This window comes from Symphodus melops, assembly GCF_947650265.1.
Source record: "Symphodus melops genome assembly, chromosome: 20".
In the NCBI taxonomy this organism is placed as follows: Eukaryota; Metazoa; Chordata; class Actinopteri; order Labriformes; family Labridae; genus Symphodus; species Symphodus melops.
This window is the reverse complement of record NC_136710.1, coordinates 7249312-7269812: the sequence shown is the minus strand read 5'-3', so window position 1 is coordinate 7269812 and position 20501 is coordinate 7249312. Positions and strand designations below refer to the sequence as shown.

At 45.7% G+C, this 20501-nt stretch overlaps 1 protein-coding gene across 3 annotated transcripts in view; it reads right to left on the bottom strand.

Annotated features, from left to right (window-relative positions):
- Positions 1 to 20501, bottom strand: part of adgra3 (adhesion G protein-coupled receptor A3) — a 124789-nt gene continuing 104288 nt past the window's right edge. For 2 of the 3 annotated variants that reach the window (XM_079371188.1, XM_079371186.1), the window contains 18 exons: positions 18590 to 18661; positions 13175 to 13246; positions 7983 to 8054; positions 7811 to 7882; positions 7555 to 7715; positions 6694 to 6907; positions 6409 to 6573; positions 5869 to 6070; positions 5580 to 5729; positions 4972 to 5130; positions 4597 to 4764; positions 4282 to 4489; positions 3884 to 4092; positions 3661 to 3785; positions 3362 to 3485; positions 2691 to 2836; positions 1936 to 2031; positions 1 to 1763 (listed from right to left, as the gene is read on the bottom strand). In XM_079371188.1, coding sequence (XP_079227314.1) covers positions 305 to 1763; positions 1936 to 2031; positions 2691 to 2836; positions 3362 to 3485; positions 3661 to 3785; positions 3884 to 4092; positions 4282 to 4489; positions 4597 to 4764; positions 4972 to 5130; positions 5580 to 5729; positions 5869 to 6070; positions 6409 to 6573; positions 6694 to 6907; positions 7555 to 7715; positions 7811 to 7882; positions 7983 to 8054; positions 13175 to 13230 — 3786 coding nt within the window. In that variant the 5' untranslated portion in view covers positions 13231 to 13246; positions 18590 to 18661 and the 3' untranslated portion in view covers positions 1 to 304. Of the gene's footprint in view, positions 1764 to 1935; positions 2032 to 2690; positions 2837 to 3361; positions 3486 to 3660; positions 3786 to 3883; positions 4093 to 4281; positions 4490 to 4596; positions 4765 to 4971; positions 5131 to 5579; positions 5730 to 5868; positions 6071 to 6408; positions 6574 to 6693; positions 6908 to 7554; positions 7716 to 7810; positions 7883 to 7982; positions 8055 to 13174; positions 13247 to 13730; positions 13796 to 18589; positions 18662 to 20501 lie in introns of those variants that run through there. The other variant, XM_079371187.1, reaches the window with a different exon arrangement.

The following is a 20501-nucleotide window of genomic DNA, read 5'->3' as shown; positions in this document are numbered from 1 at the left end:
ATCTGTAAACTTTTGTTTTTTATTATTGTTGGGACAAACTAGAAAATGAAAATGGGGAGGGTTTTCACCTCCCCATGGTGAGGGGTTTCTTATTCACAGGGCCACACAGCTCAGCCCACGCAGTCTCTTGTACAGATAGATGGAATAAAAAGATTTGGATTAAAAGTTATAAAAATAGACCATTTACAGAAGAATCTACAAACACAGTTCAGTGGCAGTAATAGGTTGAATGTACTTTAAATAGTACAATAAAAAAAAAAGATATTTCACAGTTTAAAGGAAGTCCAAGGGACGGAAACTGTCGCTACACAGTAGTTTCATGTTTCCACAGGCCGGTCTTTATACTCGCTGTGTTCTCGGCGCTGATTAAAGGCACAGGCTGTCCGTTTTCTTTGATCGTGCCGCCATTTTGAGTGACGAGGTTGAGCCCGTAAGACTTGGGCTGACTTTCGAGTTCTGTGTTGCCGGGCTGCTTCTGAGGAGTCAACTCTTTACAGGAGCTCGACACGGCAGCAGTCAGCTCCTTCTCCTCAGTCTCTACAGTCACCACTGACCCGTTCTCCTGAGTGCTGCCCTCCCCGCCGCCACTGCCGCCGCCGCCTCCTTTATCGGCGTATCGAGAGCGACGCGGCAGGCTGGCGCTGTCGCTGCTGTCCTGCTGCATCTGGCTCTGGTGTCGCTCCCTGTAGGCCATGTAGGCGGCTCTGCGGCTGTTCCTCGCCGCTATGTCGTAATGGTGGTGGCGCCTTTGGGGGGCGCTCTGCACGCTGCCCTCCACGCTTGTTGGGACGTCGTAGGCGTATTCTCGCAGCACCGTGAGCCGGCTCGCCCTGTGCGCCCGCGCTCTGTTTTTGTGATGCTTGCTCGCGTGTCCGTTTGGGGCGGCTGCTGGGTTTGCGACGTTGTTCATCGGGCGGAACTGAACCTCAACCGGCGCTACGTGCATTTTGATTTCGTTGTCTATTGAGTGTTCGGTGAGGCTGTTGTCCAGAAGGGCGGCGCCGTTCGCGGTCGCTGGCGCCGAGGCAGACTTGCACTGAGCTGCCTCTGCGTGCAGATTGGTCAGTTTGCTGCCATGGGCGGAGTTGCGCATGCTCGGTGCGCTCTTATTGGTGTAAGACGATTCTGCGCTGCTGTGGCCACATTTGGTCGACTCCCCGTCGGGCTTGTCGGCCGATCCTGAGGTGGACGTCATCGCCACGCCAGGCTGCGGAAGAAGCACGTCCTCCTGCGCGGAGTACGCTCGCCTCCCTGAGCAACAGGCCTGGGACCAATAACGCTTCATATCCTGCCTGTTAACGCAGTGGTGAGCCACCATGAACGCCCCGAGAGCCAGCGCCGCAACCCCAAACAAGCAGGTGAAGGCCAGATCGAACGGGTGCTCCTGTGAGACGGCCATGGCGCCGAACACCCAGAGGGCGGCGTACAGGCCCAACGCCCCCGCTGCACCCATCAGCTGAGCAACAAAGGTGTGCTCGTTCTCCAGGGCCGAGAGCGGCAGAGCGTGGGGAGCAGAAACGACGGAGGAGGATGCGTCGTGAGGCTGGAGGGGGAGGGTGAGCGGGTGGGAGTCGGCCGCGGGCTCCGTGTGGGGTGCGGCGAGGTGCTGCTGCTCCTCCGAAGTCTCCTTGAGCTCGTAGCGGCGCTCGGGGTGGCGACGCAGCTGGAGCAGGATGCTGAGGAAGTACATGCAGTCTACAAAGATGATGAATCCAACGGGGCCGTAAAAAGCCCCGATACTGGGCTCCCAGGCCATCCAGCAGCTAGAAGAACAGACATGAGCAATTGAAATCAGAATCATGTCACACAAATCAAAACTAATTGAACTGAAAGGACTCAAAGTTAAATATCTTAAGGGATTGGAGTTTTTATTTTTTATTGAACCAATGGCAGATAAAATGAGACTGAATTAGTGTCTATGCAGAGAGTACTCACTATGGTGCGTTGGTCCTGCTGCCGTAGTTCCTGATGTTAGCTGCTGCAGTGATCCCACAGACGATAATGGGTATCCCTCCGCCGATTAAGTAGAACCTTTAGGATGAGAGCACAGAGAGCTGGTTCTTGATTTTGTCTTTTTTCTATTATTTCCGGCCTCTACAGTGACACCATGTGGCTGTTTAACCAACAAACAGCAGCACTTCTGTAGGACTAGACCATAAGCCCCGCCCCTCTGTGTGTTAACAGTTACACACCTTTACAATAAGAATCCATGAAAACATTTGACCCTTTTTAAATTTGCATATCATAAAGATTTAAATATTTTAAACATGTTTACTGAGCCACAAAAATTTAGTTGTGGAGAATCTGAAAAAAACAAAAAAATTATGAATCTTCTAAAACCACTATAGAGACATTTCTTAACTGTTAAAAACCAAAGTATGTTTTTATCGGCATAAAACAGGACAGGTTTAAGAAGAAAAAAAAACTGATGTCAGACTGTCAGGATTTTATCTGCAGCGAGCAACATGCTAGGACTGAACGAAGGCTCTAATTAACTTTCCTAAAGCTCATCCTGTCAGCAGTGCTCGGTACTCGCATTGAGGCATGCTGGGTAAACATAAAGGGTGACTTTACTCATGAAGTATATGATGTCTGAATGGTCTACAGAGGTCAAGCAGCGGCACAAACAAAAGCTTCAACTTCAACTGCAAGTCAATCCATGCGCTTGTCTCAAAGCGTTGGTGTCGTACCTCAGCATGGGCCGCGGTGGAGGAGGAGGTTCATCCAGCTCCTCGTAGCGCTTGGCTTTGCGTGTCACCTGTTTGTAAATGTTGCGTGCAGTGACACCCACCCAAAGGGCCGTGGCGAGAGTCGAGTAGTGCAGCAGGATGCCCACCTAGAACAGATGACATCATCAATATTTATTAGAGATTCATCACCTATGGCAGAGTGGTAGAATGGCCCCGATGTAAAGTTTCACGGATAAAATAAAAACGACAAAGTGTGGTTCAGAGGAGATTCTAAAACGGCAATGTGATCTTTTAGAAATTGAGTACTGAGTGTGTCATCAGGCTGTGCTGGAAAACCGTCCTGTCAGATTCATGCCAGAGGGGATTAAATAAATAAACAAGAAGTTGCCTTCTTCCATCTCTTATCCAGGTACTCTGTGTGATGAAAAATGGAAAAGCGATGTGTCTCGGTGCAGTCCTGCCTGCAGCCACGGAAACGATCGACTGCATCTTTTACCGTTTTCTACAAGTTCTATAAGCTGAGTGAACTTAGCCAAAGGCGTCTTTTTCAAAGCCTCTTTTCCCTTGAAAACTTTCAAAAACGCTTGTTCCTTTTTCTTGTCTTCCTGCTGACTGTTAGCTTTTGGGGGAAAGCGGGAACAGCGGGAGTGTGCGGGGCGGGGTGTACTCACGGCTTGGCAGACGCTTGCGTGTCGCGTTTGATTTATGCCGCCTACAAAGACGCCGCAGGTGAGGGAGATGTGGAAGCAGAGGTTGACCAACATGTGCCAAAACTTGCGGCTCACCCGGACGGACCTGTAGTCACAGAATCAGAAAAATAAATCACCGAGATAAAAAAGGAAATGAAAAGTCTGCCATGCAAGCTTACCATTGGATGGGGCAGTTAGTGATAAAGTAGGTGTGGATGGTTGCAGTTTATTTGATCTACCCTCCAGGGGCAGGGTGCTGTATTTTATTGGTGTTCTCTTACCTGTGATGGTAGATGTAGCTGATCATAACAGTGAGCAGACACAGCAGTAGTATGATTGCAGTGGCGTAAATAACAGGGTGAAGAGGCTGGATGCTTGGAGAGAAATATTCCACGCTGCTGAGGTCCTGCGTGACAGAAACACATTCTCAGTTTTAAAGACAAATAGAAAGTGTCAGCGCAAAGTGTTCCGCACTCTACTGCAGGACAATATCGGATTGTGTACCATTAGCAGGCCGTAGTTTCCAAGAGAGTTGCAGGATATGGTGGTGAAGTTGTCGTGGTGGTCCAGGATGCGGCAGCCGTCGCTTTGCCAACCTCCGTGACCCCCGACCAGGCTGAAGTTCCAGGAGGCAGACATGGCATCTGAGCCGCGGGCGAAGCGTCGCAGGGTGATGTTTACGGGCGTCTTAAGGACACGCACGGACATGCCATCTAATTTTAAAAAAACAATAAAAAAACACATGCAGGAGATGAGTGGAAGAAAATGACGTACAAAAAATGTGTCCTTTCAGAGCTGAACATCTATAAAAGAGTTTGTGCATTTCTGTTTGCTTTTATCCGTTTTTCCTCGTCTGATTAAATAGAACCTTTTCCTGTCTTTGCTCAGACATGAAGGCTTACCTATCTTGGCCATGATGACAGGGGTGGCCACACTCCTCCTCTTCCCTCCATCAGCCAGCTGGGAGGAGTTACCGGTGGAGGGAAAGAACTTGCCATTGCGGAAGCCCAGTAGATGGAGCTTGTAGACCGTGTCGTCGACCTGACCGGGGACTGCAGCCTGGCTGAAGAGAGACTGAGGCAGCTGCAGGGAAGCCTCAACAACCGTACTCTGAAAAAAAAAAAAGAGAGACAAAGACGCCATCAGGAGCTGCAGTTAGCAAAAAAAAAAAAAACCTGCTGGCTGACAGTTCTGCTTATGTAATCCTCTGAGCTGACCTTGTGCAGGATGCTGGAGAAGGCGCTGGTTGTGTTGCATTTGAATGTGAGTTGTCGGTCCTGTCCGGGCGTGCGCTCAGAGGTGGGCCTCTGGAACAGCATGCATGTCATGCCGTTCCAGTTGTTGGCTCTGACGGCGTGAGCCTCCAGCGCTATGTTGGGCGAAGTCTGGAAGGACGACGGAAACAAATGAGGTCATGCGGTATGACGGAGGGAGAGTTTGTTTTATAATCGCAAGGGAGAAGCAAAGACGAGTGAAGAGTCTATCTTGCTCTTTTCTATCAGAGCAAGGTACTTTGTCAACACATCTGTCCTGCTGTCGGCAGATGTTTGCATGAAGTGAATGAAGCAGTCGTAGGCTGTACAGATACTAACCAGGAAGAACGCCTGGGCTGTAGCCAGTCGGTAAACTGCGATCTTCTGGAGGCAGGTGATGATGCGGGAGCAGGCCATGGCTTCCCGCTGAGCCATCCAGAGCACCCGCTCGTCAGCCAGCATCAAGTTACTGGCCATGCTCACCATCACGTCACCCAGCTGGAACACAAGAGAACGGCAGCATAAGCGTCAAGCAGCTTCCATGAGTGGAAGCAGAAGGAGCGGATATGTTCAGCCTGCATCTTGTTTGCATCGAACGCAGACCTGAGGGAGACGCTCGTCTGGTTTTGGCAGTGCAGACGATTGGAAACACATTCTAAGCATGTTGTCGCCAAAGTAAACTTGCACACACTGCCCCGCCTGCAGCCGTTCCAACGTGTCAGGAGCTGCTTCCCTTTTGAAAACCTTTCTTTCCTCCAGCCTAAAGCTGTGCTGAAACATCCTTTCTCATTAAACAACATGACAACAAACAGCTGTCGAGCATTAATCTGCTTGTCCTTCAAAAGGAGGGGAGGGGGGGTACAAACAACTTTCTGCGTTCTGCCTTTTTTTTTTTTTTTTTTAATTTAGAAAGTTTGCCGAGAGGTTCGATCGTTTCAAGTACTCACGTCTTTAAACTTGTCGACAAACTTGCCGATCTTCTCGATCATCTCGCCCACGAAGATGATGTCCATTTTGTCGGAGAAGTTGGCGGCATCGATCGTGCAGACCAGCAGACGTCTCGCTTCGGCTACGACGTTAGTCTCATTCAGGGGCATCTGTTGGAAAGATGTGAAGAGAAAGTGAGAATGAGTCTGATTTGAAATGGTGCTTAAAAAAAAAAAAAGGAGGGGAAAGAGGTGAGTGAATAACTAAAACAAACGTTGAGAGAGAAAAGGAAACTAGGATGATACAGACCTGGTTTATGAAGTGTAAATATCTTGTCACGTCCTTTTGGAACTGGCAGAGTGAGTAGTCGTCCTCTGCCCACAGCCCGTTTCGGTCGCAGTCGCGCCACGCACGATACTCATCGCCTGAGCTGCCCGAGTAGGATCCAACGCTGGATGTCAGTCTGCTGCAGGGGAGGTAGGCTCTGATCCCTGCTAAGGTGCGAGGCCACCTGGGGGGGAGGGAGGGGGGGTTGGGTGTCAATTAAAAACAGTGTTCAATCCCCTTTGTGATGTGTGTAACATCAAGAGCCAGGAAAGGCAGCAGAGTCATTCAAAGAATGGTCATTTTTAACCACAAGGGGGAGCTACAGCACTTGAGATTACCGTTCTAATTTCATACAAGATCAGATGAGCAGTTTCAATCACATCACTATTTGTGAAGTGTTAAAAGCTGAGTTATGAAATTCTTGTTTTTCACCTGAAATTTAGATACAACCCCCATCAAAAAAAATGGAACAAGACTCTTAACGTGAGAAGTCTAAATGTTTGACTCTGTGTGGAAACCAACCTAAACTCTCCCTTGTTGTTGGAGATGCGTTCAGGTGCACAATACTTGGCCGAGCTCTCCAACACCACAATGTGGACGGTCCTGGTGGTGTTGCCTCTGCTCGTCCAGACTCTGCACTCCCAGTTCCCGGTGAAGCCGGGCTGAATGTTCGAGATGGTCAAAGCACTAATGGGGGGGGGTGGGGGACACACACGACAGAATCAGTTGAACATTCAGATTTTTTTTTTTGCACAAATGCTGCCTGTTGAAATCTAGAAAAAAGTAAATGGAGAATGAAGAACTCACCTAGCAATCAGAGAGCAGTTCTGCACCATGCGCTTCTCGATGAAGATGCCTTGCGCTGCGTCCGTCTTGACCATGCGACCGTTTTGGTACCAGAGCACCTGCATGTCCTCGGCCACGAAGGACGCCTGACACTGGAAGGGCAGGCTGTCCCCCTGAAAGACCACCTGACGCTGGGACGGAGTCAGCTGGAAGGAAGGAAGCTCGAGAGGAGCGTCTGAGGAAACGAGAGAGGAGAGTCATTCCTCACAGAGTGAAAAAAAAAAAAAAAAATGAATACAGCAAAACACATGGTCCTACTGTGCTCATGTTAGTAATGCTGCTCATTTTGATGTCATATACAAGGCGTCATATGGGGAGGGGGCTTCGTTCTCTGGGGGAACATGTTTGGAGGGCTTTTTGTTTCAATCTTGGCTTTTTCTCGGGGGACACTTAGACGCGCCTCGATAAACTAGCATTAGCGCAATTTGTCATTCACGTCAGGCCGTATCCTGTGGATCTGCACCACGTGCTTCATAATCCCTCACTGTGATGAGTGCCACACTGATAAGACATGAGCAAGTACAAACAAAAGGCGGCTTCGGCCCGGGCAGCCTTCCTTCCTTATCTCCCATGTCGTTGCACTAAACCCCCCCCCCCCGCTTCCCAAACACTCGCAGCCTCACTGACACCGAAAAAAAAAAAAAAACCCAGAAAGACACAGTGTTCGACTTTGACACGACAATCTGTGTCGCAACTCAACAAGACTTATTTTAACCTGCCGAAATGTCTGCGAATGGACAAATTACACTTCTGATAGAGTCCCGGAAATGATGAATGATTTAGAGCGAATAATATTTCTGGCGTTGTGTTTGGTGTAGCTACCACAGGTGAGGAGCTCCGGCCTGAAGGAGGTGACGAGCTGGCCCTGGAGGGACTGCGGGAAGGAGCACTTGGTGTTCTTGACGGTGAGTTTTCTCTCTTTGATCCAACGCAGCAGCCACGCGAGGTTGCAGTCGCACAGCAGGTAAGGCGTCTGAAACTCCCTGCGGACGAGCAGACGCACGAAGAGAGGGGTCAGAAGCAAAGCGGCACACTGAGGATGCTTGCGTGTGATTTTTTTTTTTTTTTATATACTTACAATGACTTCAGAGACGACAAGCTGTCGAAAGTCCCCTGAGCCAATGACGAGAACATGTTCCCTGAAAGGTTCCTGGGGATAAATAACAAAACCATGGTTACATTTTTTATGGATGACTTTTTTAGGGCACATATACACGTGTTAAAAAAAACAAAAAACAAACATGACTTACAGTCTGGTCAGACTTGTGAGGCCTTTGAAGATGTCGACGTTAAGGCAGCCGATGCTGTTATTGGACAAGTCTCTGTAAAAGACAGAACAACAAGTGTGTTACTTATAAATGACACGTGTATGTAAGTATGTAAGAGAATCTGACAAAACAGCTACATTAAAACTGTGTGGGGATAATTTAAAAGTCCTGAAAAATATGTTCCTATCATAAGGAGAAAAAAAAAAAAAAGAAGAATATCAGGATTAGAATGTTTGAGGCCCCTGAGATAAAGTGTGAAAAAAAAAAAAGCCAAGCTGAGCAGAGACGTGTTTCAGCAAATAGCCTGAAATCCTCCGACAGGTTAACAACTTTCAAGGTGATTTTCAGATAATGTCTCTGTGTGGGCCTCCGGGGGGCATCCACTCATCAAAGGCACTGGAACGCTCTGGCAGGTGATTCATCATCTATGATTGATGTCAAACACGTCGAAAAGTGTGTGTGTGTTTTTTTTTTTTCCTCTGGATGTGACCCGACATGATGTCTCTGGCAAACATCAGATGGAAGTGTCTGAGACTCCTGACGCCTTTCCGCAGGAATATGAGACGAGTCCAGGATGCTCCATAGAAAGACTGAGCTTTACTCTATGAATAACATCCAATGTGCAAACATTTGGAGACAGCTGCTTCGAGGAGAGACTTCAGTTCATGCTTCGACACTGTGGCTCAGATCTCCCAAAGCCTCAGAGCTCAAATATTTCTTTATACTCAGAGCGGAATCAGAGGTTTAAACTTCCATTATAAATAATTAAAAATGTATTCATGGGAAATACATAAAAATGTTACTTCACTAAAAGTACAGAATTTAATCAGCTAACATAAAGCTGAGAGGAGAGCAGGACATGTTTAACCTCATGTCTTGTACATAGCTGAGAAAAAAAAGTAATATCAATGATTCAATCAGTGAATACAGGGAAAGAAAACCGTGCAGGAAATGGCTGTCTCACGCTAACTTTCAGTCAACCTCGCGACGGGTGGAGAGCTAGCCGGAGCGGAGGCAGGTTTTAAGCCTCCTGACAGCGAGGCTCCTAACTGTGTGGAACACGAATCATTCATGAAATTACAACGGCGTCCTGTTTGGTTTGCTGTACCAGGCTGTAAACAAGTTTATTTATGCTGTCGAAACAGTTTTGTTTAATGTGTGTGTGTGTGTGTGTGTGTGTGTGTGTGTGTGTGACTTCAAGGAGACACTCGACCAACTGCAGGATTTCTGCACTTCCTCATATGCTTCATTTTTCAACACAAGAGGTTGCAGCTTGGTTCTTCATCCTGTAAACTTGTTGTTTTTGTTGTTGTTTGTATCGTTTTTTGGCCACTTGGGGGCAGTACAACAAAATTAAACTTAAACATAAACAAAGATTAATTAAGATTAACTCTACATCTTTTGAGGAGACGCAGAAAAAAAATAATACTCCAAAGTTGATTTTTGGGGCTAACGGTGTGTTCAAGTGCATCATTCCCCTTCCTGTTTAGCTGTTTTGGTCTCCACCAACTCCTAAAAAAAGATCTATTCTAAAGTCGAACATTCCGTTTGTGAAAGCGGTGTGTCTGGAGTTCAGCGTACAAAGCATCCAGAGGGTTTTTCAGTGTTTTCGCAGGTGGATCTAAACAAGAGTGACGAGGCCAGGGAGCCAAAAAAACAAGGAGCTTAAAATCCTCCGCTGAGTCAAAACAAACGTGTACATTTATCATCCAACTTCAAATGTTTAGAAAAAAAAAAAAAAAAAAAAAAACACGTCAGGGTGCACCGATGTCACAGCTTTAAAAGAGCTGAATGCTTAACATCGTTATGGTCCGACTGTTACCGCATGTCAGTGTCTTTCATTTCCCCCGAGATACCACATTCAAAACTTCTCGATAGCTGTTACACACACACACACACACACACACACACACACACACACACACACAGACACACACACTCCTCGTCTGCCCAATGATCTCATCAGTGATCGTGCAAAGTGAAGGAAACGAGAGCCTGGGAGAGAGGAGGCAGATCATTACCTCCGCTGAAACACATCCTGGGGTTGCTTGAGGAAGGAAACACAGACACACACACACACATACACACACACACACACACACACACACACAAAGTGATACCTGCAAAGTGACTGTGGGGCATATTCTAACATCCCAGTGTTTATGTAATTATTGCCGTTGCTTCTTTGGGTACCAGCCGGGGGGGAATTTACAGTGTGAGGTTATTAGTTCCACTCGGAAGAAGAAGAAGAAGAAGAAAAAAAAGCCGCCTCTTGTGGGCTTGCCAGTTAGTGCGGGCATTGTGTGTCAGGGGGGAGGATAAGAGAGCTGACAAGGAGGAGTGAAGGCAAGGAAGGAAGGAAGGAAGGAAGGAGGGGTCTCCCCCCCTGTACAAAGCTCGAGGCAAACTTTTATCCAACTTTGCCAGGATCCAAAGAGATACGAGAGCTGCAGCAAAGGAGAGGAGACAAAACGTTGAATTACTGTTATCACTTAGCTAACGAGTAATCCAGAAATGATCCTATAAATAATCACCCGTCGTTTCAAACTGTGGGCATGTAGCACATTAACAGAAGTTTGGACTGTTTTCCGGGCACGGCTTCAGTTGCTGCCGATGATAAGATGAGCAGATGCAGAAAATAGTCTGATGTGATTAAGCTCTCGAGCAGCGACTGTTCAGCTGTTGGAGGAACGCAGAGGCGGAGAGGCTGGAGAGCCGACCCACTGAAGTTTACTTTATGGACTCCTTTAGAAACTTCAAGTGTAAAAACAGAGTGTAAGGTAGAGCAAAGGATATTTTGTTTTGTTTTTTTCACCGAGGTTGAAAGCAACACTGTGAACCCTTTACCCTAGCTCCAAGCTGCTAATTCTGAACCCAGACAAGAGGACAAAAGAGCTCATAAATATGTCTGTGAGGACACATTAAGGTTAGTTGACAGATATTGAGGGAGGGGGATCATCACTATTGTCAGCCATGTTTTTATTCAAGTTTTGCGTTTCTGTTTAAATAGAAAAGTTAAAAAATACTCCATTAAAAAAAAAAAAGTTTTTAAAGCTCATATTCTGTGTAGACGACACCTGAAGTGTAATTTTCATTGTTCCACTTTAATGAATTGTCCAACAGCTCGCCAAGACGTTAACAAATATGGATTCATGGCTGACACGCGGGAGCTTCATGATGGAACTGAGCTTTGAGCATCAGTTCAGTGTGTGACGCACTGATCGTTCATCTATTCATCCAGTCACTTTCATGCTTTAATGATATTCCCCGCGGTTACAGGGCTTTGCGTTCTTCTCCGTCTCGTTTCTTAGCTTAAAGCGAGGTCGTCGCGAGGACATGCCCGTTCATGGCTTGAGTGTGCGGCGGGTGAACTGCGAAGGAGGATTAGCAACTGAGATTCTGAAAATGAGAAGAGGGAAGAAAAAAAAGACGCTTTGGTTGAACTCGCTTTTCAAATCGTCTAACTTTTCTCGTAGCGTCGAAGAAAAACTCCAAGAAAAACGTGAAACAACAACTCCTTGATCCTGTATTCCCAAACTTCTGCGGCCGTTTTCTCGACATGTTCATGCTGCTGCTCTTTTGATACCGCACTTCAGATTAAAAGCTACTGCTGATGTCGGACGTGACACTAAAGGGAGTCTTAATAAGTATATAGACAGACAGAGCTCACGGAGGGAGGAGAGCCTGCGTGCTGCAGAACCTTCCGGTCAGATTCTTCAGCTGCAGCGTGGCTCGACAGCCGAGAACACTTTAAAGTGTTCAAGTCTTAAATATATGCTGGTGCCATCATAACTGTGTTGTATGGTCGTGTTGCATATCGATATAAAACATTTAAATGCAGCATTTGTAAACTAAAGCTACATTTAGTTGAAAAATGTGAAAATAGTGACATTTAGCTTCAGACCCACTAACCTAATCTCGCTTTCTAAAAACTGCAGGACAACAGTTTGGGTGGATTGATGCCAACCCTTGATGTACGCCGTCTTTGTTTACATTCCCAGGGTCCAGCACGGCCTCGACTCCTCTCTCTCTCTCTCGCTCTTCTTCTCTTTCCTGCGCTGGCTCCCTCCCCTTTCACAGTCGAGTGAGCGACAACCACCCTTTGATATCAACCGAGGCGGGGGGGGCTAATTAAACTCTGCTCCACTTCAGGCGAGAGCTGACTGCACTCTGGAAATAGTCAAAGCATGTGAGGTGGCAGGACACTCTCTGATGAGGTTACGTGTGTGATGTAATCATGTAATGATCTGAATGTGCAGAGGACATATAGGCAGGTATACATTCATCCGAGTGTGAATATGCATTGTGTGTGTGTGTGTGTGTGTGTGTGTGGGGGGGGGAGTTGACCGCCTTCCTGTCTCGCTCTTATTGCTCCACAGCAGCCAAGCTCAAGTTTGTGTTGGCAGCGTCTGGATGTTGTCGGGTGATTCCAATTCCCGCCGTTCTCTCTCTCACTCTCACACACACACTCACACACACACACACACACACACACACACACACACACACACACACTAAACTAAACTAAACACTAGTTACGCTTCTGACCCTTTTCTTGAATTACCCAAAATTCAGACCTAACCTGACAAATTCTCCTCACATGATATTCATATTCAACACACACACATTTACATTCCCAACTGTCTGAGAGTATATAAGGCCTCATACTGTCTGCAGTGCTCTCTGGCATGGAGCCAGACAAAACAAGGCCATAGAAATAGAAGGCAGGCTGACCGTGTGCTCCCTTATGGACACTGGATACACTCTGGACCTGCTAGGACACGCACAGTGTACACACAGACACAGAGCAACAGCTGCTTTTAAAACGTCCGATTTATACCCAGGGTGACCGCTGAAGGCTTTTACAACTCTGGTGTATTTTACAGGAAATGAGAAGATCCCCCAATTTCAATAATAATTGGAAAAAAAAACTGCTTTCACCAGAATCTGAAGTTAAACAGACGACATACTGAACAACTCAAATATCTCCAGAATCCACACGGAGAAGAATCAAAGCAAACACTCCAGACTGCCTTAAAAACAACATGACAATTAAATTTGCTTTGACTAAAAAAAAAAAAAAAAAAGGACAGGAGCCCCAAAGGGGGGAAAGTGTGTAAGTGAAGAGTACACACACACACATAAAGAGAAGCAGAAGCTACTAAAGTACTCACAGTCTTTTGAGAGCTGGCAATCCGAGGAAAGCATCTGGCTCGATACGAGTGATCATGTTACTCCGCAGGTCCCTGAGGAGAAGGAAAGGGAGAGAGTTTTAGGTCAGGAGCAGTCAAAGTCGGTCAGTAGTTAGAGAAGAGACAACTAGAGGTGATCAAATGAAGAAATCAAAGCAATAAATGGGAACAATCTGCTTTATCGCTCCTGTTGATCATAGGTAAAAGCAGAGATGTTTAAAACATGACAGCGACACTGTTGCTCAATAGAATACAAAACACAACACAACAGGCCAGCTTCGGAGAATTATGACTGAGCCTTGTGTGATGTAATAACCAAAAACAACAAATGAAAACCTCTCTTCTGTCTCATCTTAAGATGATGGCTAACGGGGGCGCCGGTGGCCTAGTGGTTGGTTCACACGGTCCATATGAAGCAGATGTAGTCTTTCCTCACTCTCACTGATTTCCTTCTTTCTCTCTTTCCGTCCTGTCTTTAGAATTAAAAGCCCAAAAAGAAAATCTATAAAGAAAAAAAAAAAAAAAGGTACGCACATACATATGTAAACAACAATCCCGCTCCTCTCGATTGAATACACCAACTTTTCTGTTACCCGACAAAGACTTTAAAAACATAAAGTGAACATAAAGGTTCTGCCTCTATCAAAGCACGTACTGCGAAGATGTCCTCAGCTCGAACAATCAAAATGAAAAAAAAAAAATGAAAAAAAGGCAAAAGTTTGATTTGAACACAAAAAGCCCGAAGCGGTTTTAGGAATGGAGGTACATCTCTTTTTGATTCTTTGTTAGGGAGTCTGAGTCACACAACAGAGACAGGATAATGATGATAGGTTGTATTGTGTTAGTCTGAGGAAAGAGATTTGAAAAAAAAAAAAAAAAAAAAAAAGAAAAGTCCAGTGCTGTTTGACTGTTGTTGTCGAGGAGGGAGAAAAGAAAAAAAAAAAAAAAAAAAAAAAAAAAAAAAAGGTCAGCAGATGAATCACTGGACTTTTCTGCATGCGAGCATCAACAGTGAAAGCCTTGGATTACCATCCTTTGAACATGATACAATTCCTCTTCCACTCTTAATAATATGCTTACTGATTGCTCAACCTGCACATACATGCTTTTCTGTTTTGTTTTTTCCCCCTCTCCATCCAATCAGAGCAGGTGCTGTCCCTGACAACGCCGACCCCATCGCATCTCCTCTCTTAGCGCTCGCGCACAGACGCGCTCCGGTTCATCTCTAACTCGAGTTCAAAGGCTCGCCGTCACAGGGTTCCTGTGGCGCTCACCTGCGCTGGCGCTGACACACTCCTTCATTACAGCAGAGCGCTCTGTAGTCAGCACCTGAGCCCACACAAAGGGCCTCTGGGTAACTCTGCCCCGTTTGATGTGGTGGACCTGTCATCTGAAGGTGGGGAGCTCGGTCAGAGATAAGTCAGAGACCAAAAAAAAAAAAATCTTTTGCTTGTTCGAGCTTTTTGATGTGATCTGTGCGAGGGTTGTCGACAGAGTAATGAGAAGGCAGAAGGACAAAGAAACCAAACTCACCCGGCAAGCCAGCACATATTGCAAAGCTCAAACTGCTACTAATTTGCATGCTGTTGAAGGAGACTTTATTTTGATGTGAAGTTCGCTTTGAGTCGGAGCACTTTTCGTTTGAACGAGAGGAGGATGAACTCTTTCAGAACAGAAACTCGTGACTCACCAGCCACAAGTTCGGGCCTCAAAATTAGAAGATGAGAAATATCTGACTATTTGGACTGCTGTTTGACCCATTCTTAATCCCAAGAATGACAAGAAAAGGTACCCTACGGTGCCATGTCATGTTGATCCAACTGCAGGAAAATTTGGCACTCAGAGAAACGACTCTTTGGGTTTTCGTACGAAAGTGATGAAGAAAGTTTGTTTGGTCAGAGACGCCTCACTTCTCTAAAAAAAAACCAAAATTAAACCATTAACCTCATTTAAAATGTGTCGTACGTATTGGACCTTTTTAGTGATTCTAAAGAAAAGTTGTTGTTTTTAAAGTTCAGCTGTCACTTTGGGAAATCTGTCCAAAGCATCCACTGCTACTCATGACAACAAACCAACACGGTCGGTCTCTGATCCTGGATAACTTGTGAGAGGGAAGCAGTCCGTGCTTGGCCCTGCATAACTTGACGACAGATTCCAGGAAGCCCTCACCGCCACACATGACCTGGCACCTTTTACATCTATTTAAAATTTTAAAAAAACCAAAACACTTTTCCTTCTAAATGCTCTGATGGGAATAATTGGCTGCATTGTTCGAAGTGTGATCGAGGCCTGCTCTTTATCTGGCCTCAAACCAAAGCGGTGGTTTTGCAGTTTCTGCCATTTCGAGGCACTGTGCCATTTCGAGGCATTTCTGACTCATCGGGGATCAATAAAAAGATAGTCTTCCTCTGTTGTGTAATCTTTAGCTTAACATGGTCAACTGTAAACCATCTGCACTAAACCCCATATGTCCTGTATGTCCAGGAAGTGGTTGGACTTTACACAGTTCTGTCACTCAGAGATAGTTTTTCTTTCCATGTCCACCTTTGACGTGACCATTGTCCTGATTGTCCCCGACACTCATTTGTTAGCTGTCCACAGACAAAAAAAAAAAAAAGAGGAAAATTTTGCTTATTAAACACGTTTTCCTGAGAAAGACTTAAACGGGTAGAAAACTACAAATATGGCTCCAGTTAAACTTGTCTTACATTTGCAGTAGAAGTTAAGTCACGCTTCAAATAAAATTAAAACTGTTTCACTCTAGCAAGATTTTCCAAGCTTTCTTGTTTGTTGTCAGTTATAAAGCCATGTCAGTGTGACGTTAGCAAAGATGAGCCGCTAAAAAGATTTTTTTTTTTTTTAAAAAGGGGAGGCCGCGGTGATGTCATCACCGTTTGTCGCAAAAATGGAGCAAAGGTGCATGTTAACGCTCAAGACTTCAACTTTCCAGTTTCTATTAGTCTTGCTTTAACTTTGTCAGCGGCGTCCTGCTTTAAAAGACGCATTTGGTATCAGATATATCCATTTTAAATGCACTTTATTATAGTGCTTCACTTCCTCACAAGTGTATAGTTCGATTCACGATCGTTCCTGAGAATCCGCTGCACACTGCAGCCGTTATCCTGCCTCTGTTTTCCACAATAAGCATTCCTCCACAGCAGTGGATTAAGTCAGGAATTAGCATGTGACGCCCGCCTGGCTTTGGCTCCTGTTTCTACGAGGAGAGTGATAATGGGGGATTCTGTGTGGCTTATTTCCAAGCATGGGGCCACCTTTGGCCCTGACAAAAACACAGCGGTCTCCACAGTTACTTTGCGATTTCACGCAGAGTGCCGGAGAGGCGTAATCGATTCTCTCCCTCTCTTGTCTCTCTCTGGCAACTCGCACAGCCAGCTGCTGTCTCCGACTTCACCACTGCATGCGGGCAGTCCAAATGAAGGGAGAGAGTTTCTTTGTGGGGGCGAAAAGAAAAAAAAACTGAAGGTGGGAGGAAGGAGAAGGGGGGAAAAGCAAGATGGAGAGTGCATTCAAAGTGGCTTTGAGAGTTAGAGGAGAAAAGGGGGAGTGTGATTGAAGGGGGGGGGGAGGTGTTGTGAGTGAGAGAGAGAGAGAGGCTTCAGCATGCAGATAGTGTTTGGGAATCATACTCCTGACACCTCTGGCCTTGGCTCTGCCTCATTACAATGACAAAAAGCAAAATGGCTTCACTGGTTGAGGGTGGACGCAGGAGGTGGGCGGGGTCTGCGGGGCACAATGGGAGCTACTTTTGGAGGTAAACTCGCCTGTGGATTGATGCAACGGCAGGCAGAGGACAGTTTACAACCACATCGACTGGCCATTCAAACACAAAGCACATAAAGGGCCTTAAAGCCTTTCTTGGTGGAGGAAGATCAAAGCCTCTTTTTTTTTTTTACACACAGCCTCCTGTTTATCCTGCAGGCCTGAGCTTGAGAAAATAACAACTGACCCATTTCAACAGCCCACGGGGACTGCTCCTTCAGATCTACACACAGCCAGACACACAGATGTCTTCTTTTTTTTTTTTTTTTTTTTTTTTTTTTAAACGGGAGTCCACTTAAGACGAGTTGTGACGGACAATTTTACACCGCAAACAATGACCAAAGGAGGAAAAACATAGTGGAAATAGATAGTCCACGTGGTTGTGAGGGTCCAAGATGAATAACATTTTTGCAAAAGTAATGATCTTTGTGTTCCAGAAGTTGATTTTTTTTTTTTATATATAAAACAAACACTACTGAATGAATTTGGCTTTCTAAAAGCTTCCCTCCTTCTTGTCTTCTTCACCCAGGCCGGGATGAATGATACGGGAAACGTGCCCCCTGGAATTCCACATCAGTTCAGTCATGTGTTATCGCAGCCTTGGGTAAAAGCAGGGCCATTAATGGTCTGGTTATTTTATCTGCATGAAGCCATTCCAGAGCGATAAATCACCCACGGGCCCATATGTGCGGGCCGAGAGCCATTCTAGTGAAATCCGTGGAGGAAGGTAACGCCGATGATGACATTCCAGTCTCTCCAGTCAGAGTCATGAGGCATCAATGAACTCGGAATTGTTCCGAGGGAAACGTACGAAACGCAACACGCGCACATTTACGCCGATGAATGTCAAGACCGAGTAGATCACGCTTCTTTTACATCTTACTTCTCTGCCCCATGTCCTCCTCCAAGAAAGCCACTTTACAGCCCTGCCTTATAGACTTCTGTATCTTTGGAAAGCCACAAGGTTCCCCCTCATACTACACCTCTAAAGTGGGCCCCATCCCCAGAATACCCAGGCAGCTGAGTGTTGGAGTAAGTCAGCCGGCATGCATCAACAAACCCTCAGGGCTACACCTATAATTAGCTTTTTTTTTTCTCTCCCCTTCTAGTACCATCTCCGCTCCTCCTTCATACACTGATATTCTTCTCTGAGGGTTAAGTGCTGTGTGGATGCCTTTACATTTTCGATGACCTGGATGTTCCACTGGCATGAAGCCAATGTGTGTTTAAAATTTAAAAAAATAAAAAAATGCAACTCCCAGCTTGAGTTGCAGGGTGATTGATGGTTCCTGCTAATGCACTGGGAGATACAAAGTAAATACTGTCAAGGTATTTGACTTCAGAAGCACAACTTTTATAAAAGGCTTAGATCCTGGAAATGTGCCGCGTTAAAATCTGCTTTAAACTTCGGAGAAAAGGTCACTATTTTAAAAAGTCATTGTTGGTTTTATAATGGATGGAATTCCTATCCAAGCTAAATGTGTAAATTAAGTTCAGTTACAGTAACAAACATTTTAGAAACAGGAGGAGAGATAAGCGTTAGTCCTACGGTGACACATTAAAGATCGTGCAAATGGGTCAAGAAAAGAAAAAAGAAAAAAAGGAGATAATACTTACAATTTTTCCAAAGCTGATAATCCAAAGAAGGATCCATTTCGGAGCTCTTGAATCTTATTGTTGTTCAAAATTCTGCAGGGAAAAGAAACACGAATCAATGCACAGCAACAGACTGAACGCAACCAATCAGCTCCTCCCTTTTTATTCCAAGTTATTTTGCAGGATTGTCAGTTCATCCCAGTGAGTCTGATTTCACATCGGCCTGCATTGAATGAGTTACAAATACGAAGCAGTGGAGATATCGGAAAAGCAGCCGCAGCACTCAGGACACCAGCGAGGAATGTGCGCTAATTAAAACTTGAAAGTCAATTCAAGAGACAGCCAGTGTCTTTTTCTTTTTGTCAACGAGTGGAACGGTGCCACTCCGCGACTTGTTGACAGATAATGATATAATGCGCTCACTCTTTGTTCTCTTGCCAATATTAACTTCCATTCACGTTAGTGTTTACTGCTGTCGAGGAGAGATCAAGGAGGGGGAAAAAAACCCAACTTGAACTTGAGCGCAGCATTTTCTCTCTCGAACACGAAGAGGTAAACTCATCCCAATCAGCTGTGGCAGCAACGACAGATTTATTTTGACATAACGGCATAAGGACGTGTTTTTAAATTTGAAGAAGCGAGAAAAAAGTCTGCAGAGAAAGGTTACAACACGATAGAATGGAGACAACGCGGACAAATAAAGCGGTGCGGATTCATCGATTTGAAACAAAGCAGACTCCTCGATGGAAGAGTCAATGAGACTCATCTGTGTCATCATATTTTAGATTCCCCTTTTTCTTCTTGTTCCAATGGAACATGTGGAACAGGTTTAACTCAAGCACACCTCCGAGCTCCAGGTATATAATGTCCAAGAGTTAAATGAGTCAAGGTTAGTAATTGGCTTGTACGGAATGTTCTCAGTCATCCAGGTCATGGTCAATGCGATGCTTCATCTAAAAAGGCAAGTGGACTGGTCCGAAAGGCTTCTTCAGTTCTAAACCATCAGCTGGATGGAGCTAGAAATGTTAGCCTCTGTGGATAATTAGCCTGCTAATGCTAGGGAATAAATAAGCGGGGTGAAAATAGACTAAGCACATAGCACAATAAAAAAAAAAAAAAAGGAGCTTGAGGAAAAAAGAAAAAAAAAATCGTTGATTCCAAGTGTGAAGCTTTGATTGCTTCCTCCCTGGGTAATAAACCAGACTTTTTTACTCTCCAGTTTATCCCCCTTGCATTGTACGAGGTCGTTAAGTTGACACATGCTGATAATTAAGGCTTTGCTTTTCTTTAGCCAACCCCATTTTTTCCCTCCCAAAGGGACTGGCAAATCATTTAGCACGGCTAACTGCTAGCAAAACCAAACCCCAAGCAGGGACTTGTGGTACTGGCCAGTGTGTATGGGGGGAGTGGGGGGGGGGGGGGGGGGGGGATGTGGTGGGGTGACATGCATGCTATAGTGGCACCCACAACCTCGAGGGGCCAGATTGGAGTCATTATGGGGTGTTGCGGGTTGCTTTTATTACAGCGATTGGACGGCGCAGGCTCATTGGGAGATTTGCAGCGTTGGCTCTCGGCCGCTTAGAGAGAGAGAGAGAGAGAGAGAGCGTGCGCACACGCTAACAGCGCCTGTGTTTCACAGCCTTTGTTTGCGCAGGTCTCTGAATGCTGCTACAGCAGATGTACGTAGCTGCAGGTCTCATCACTGCCTGAACACATGATCTGATGACATATAGGTGGAGAGACATTAGCACAACGGGAGTTCTGTGGTCACAAAAGTGGCATTCAAAGAACAGAATACCAGTGGGATTTATTGACCATGACGAGGCTGCTGGGAATTCAGGAATGTGGAACTCATTCCACAAAACACAGATAGTGAAGGAAAAACATCCTGCAGATCACAGGGATATTTCTTTGAGTGTATTCGTTGTTGCCT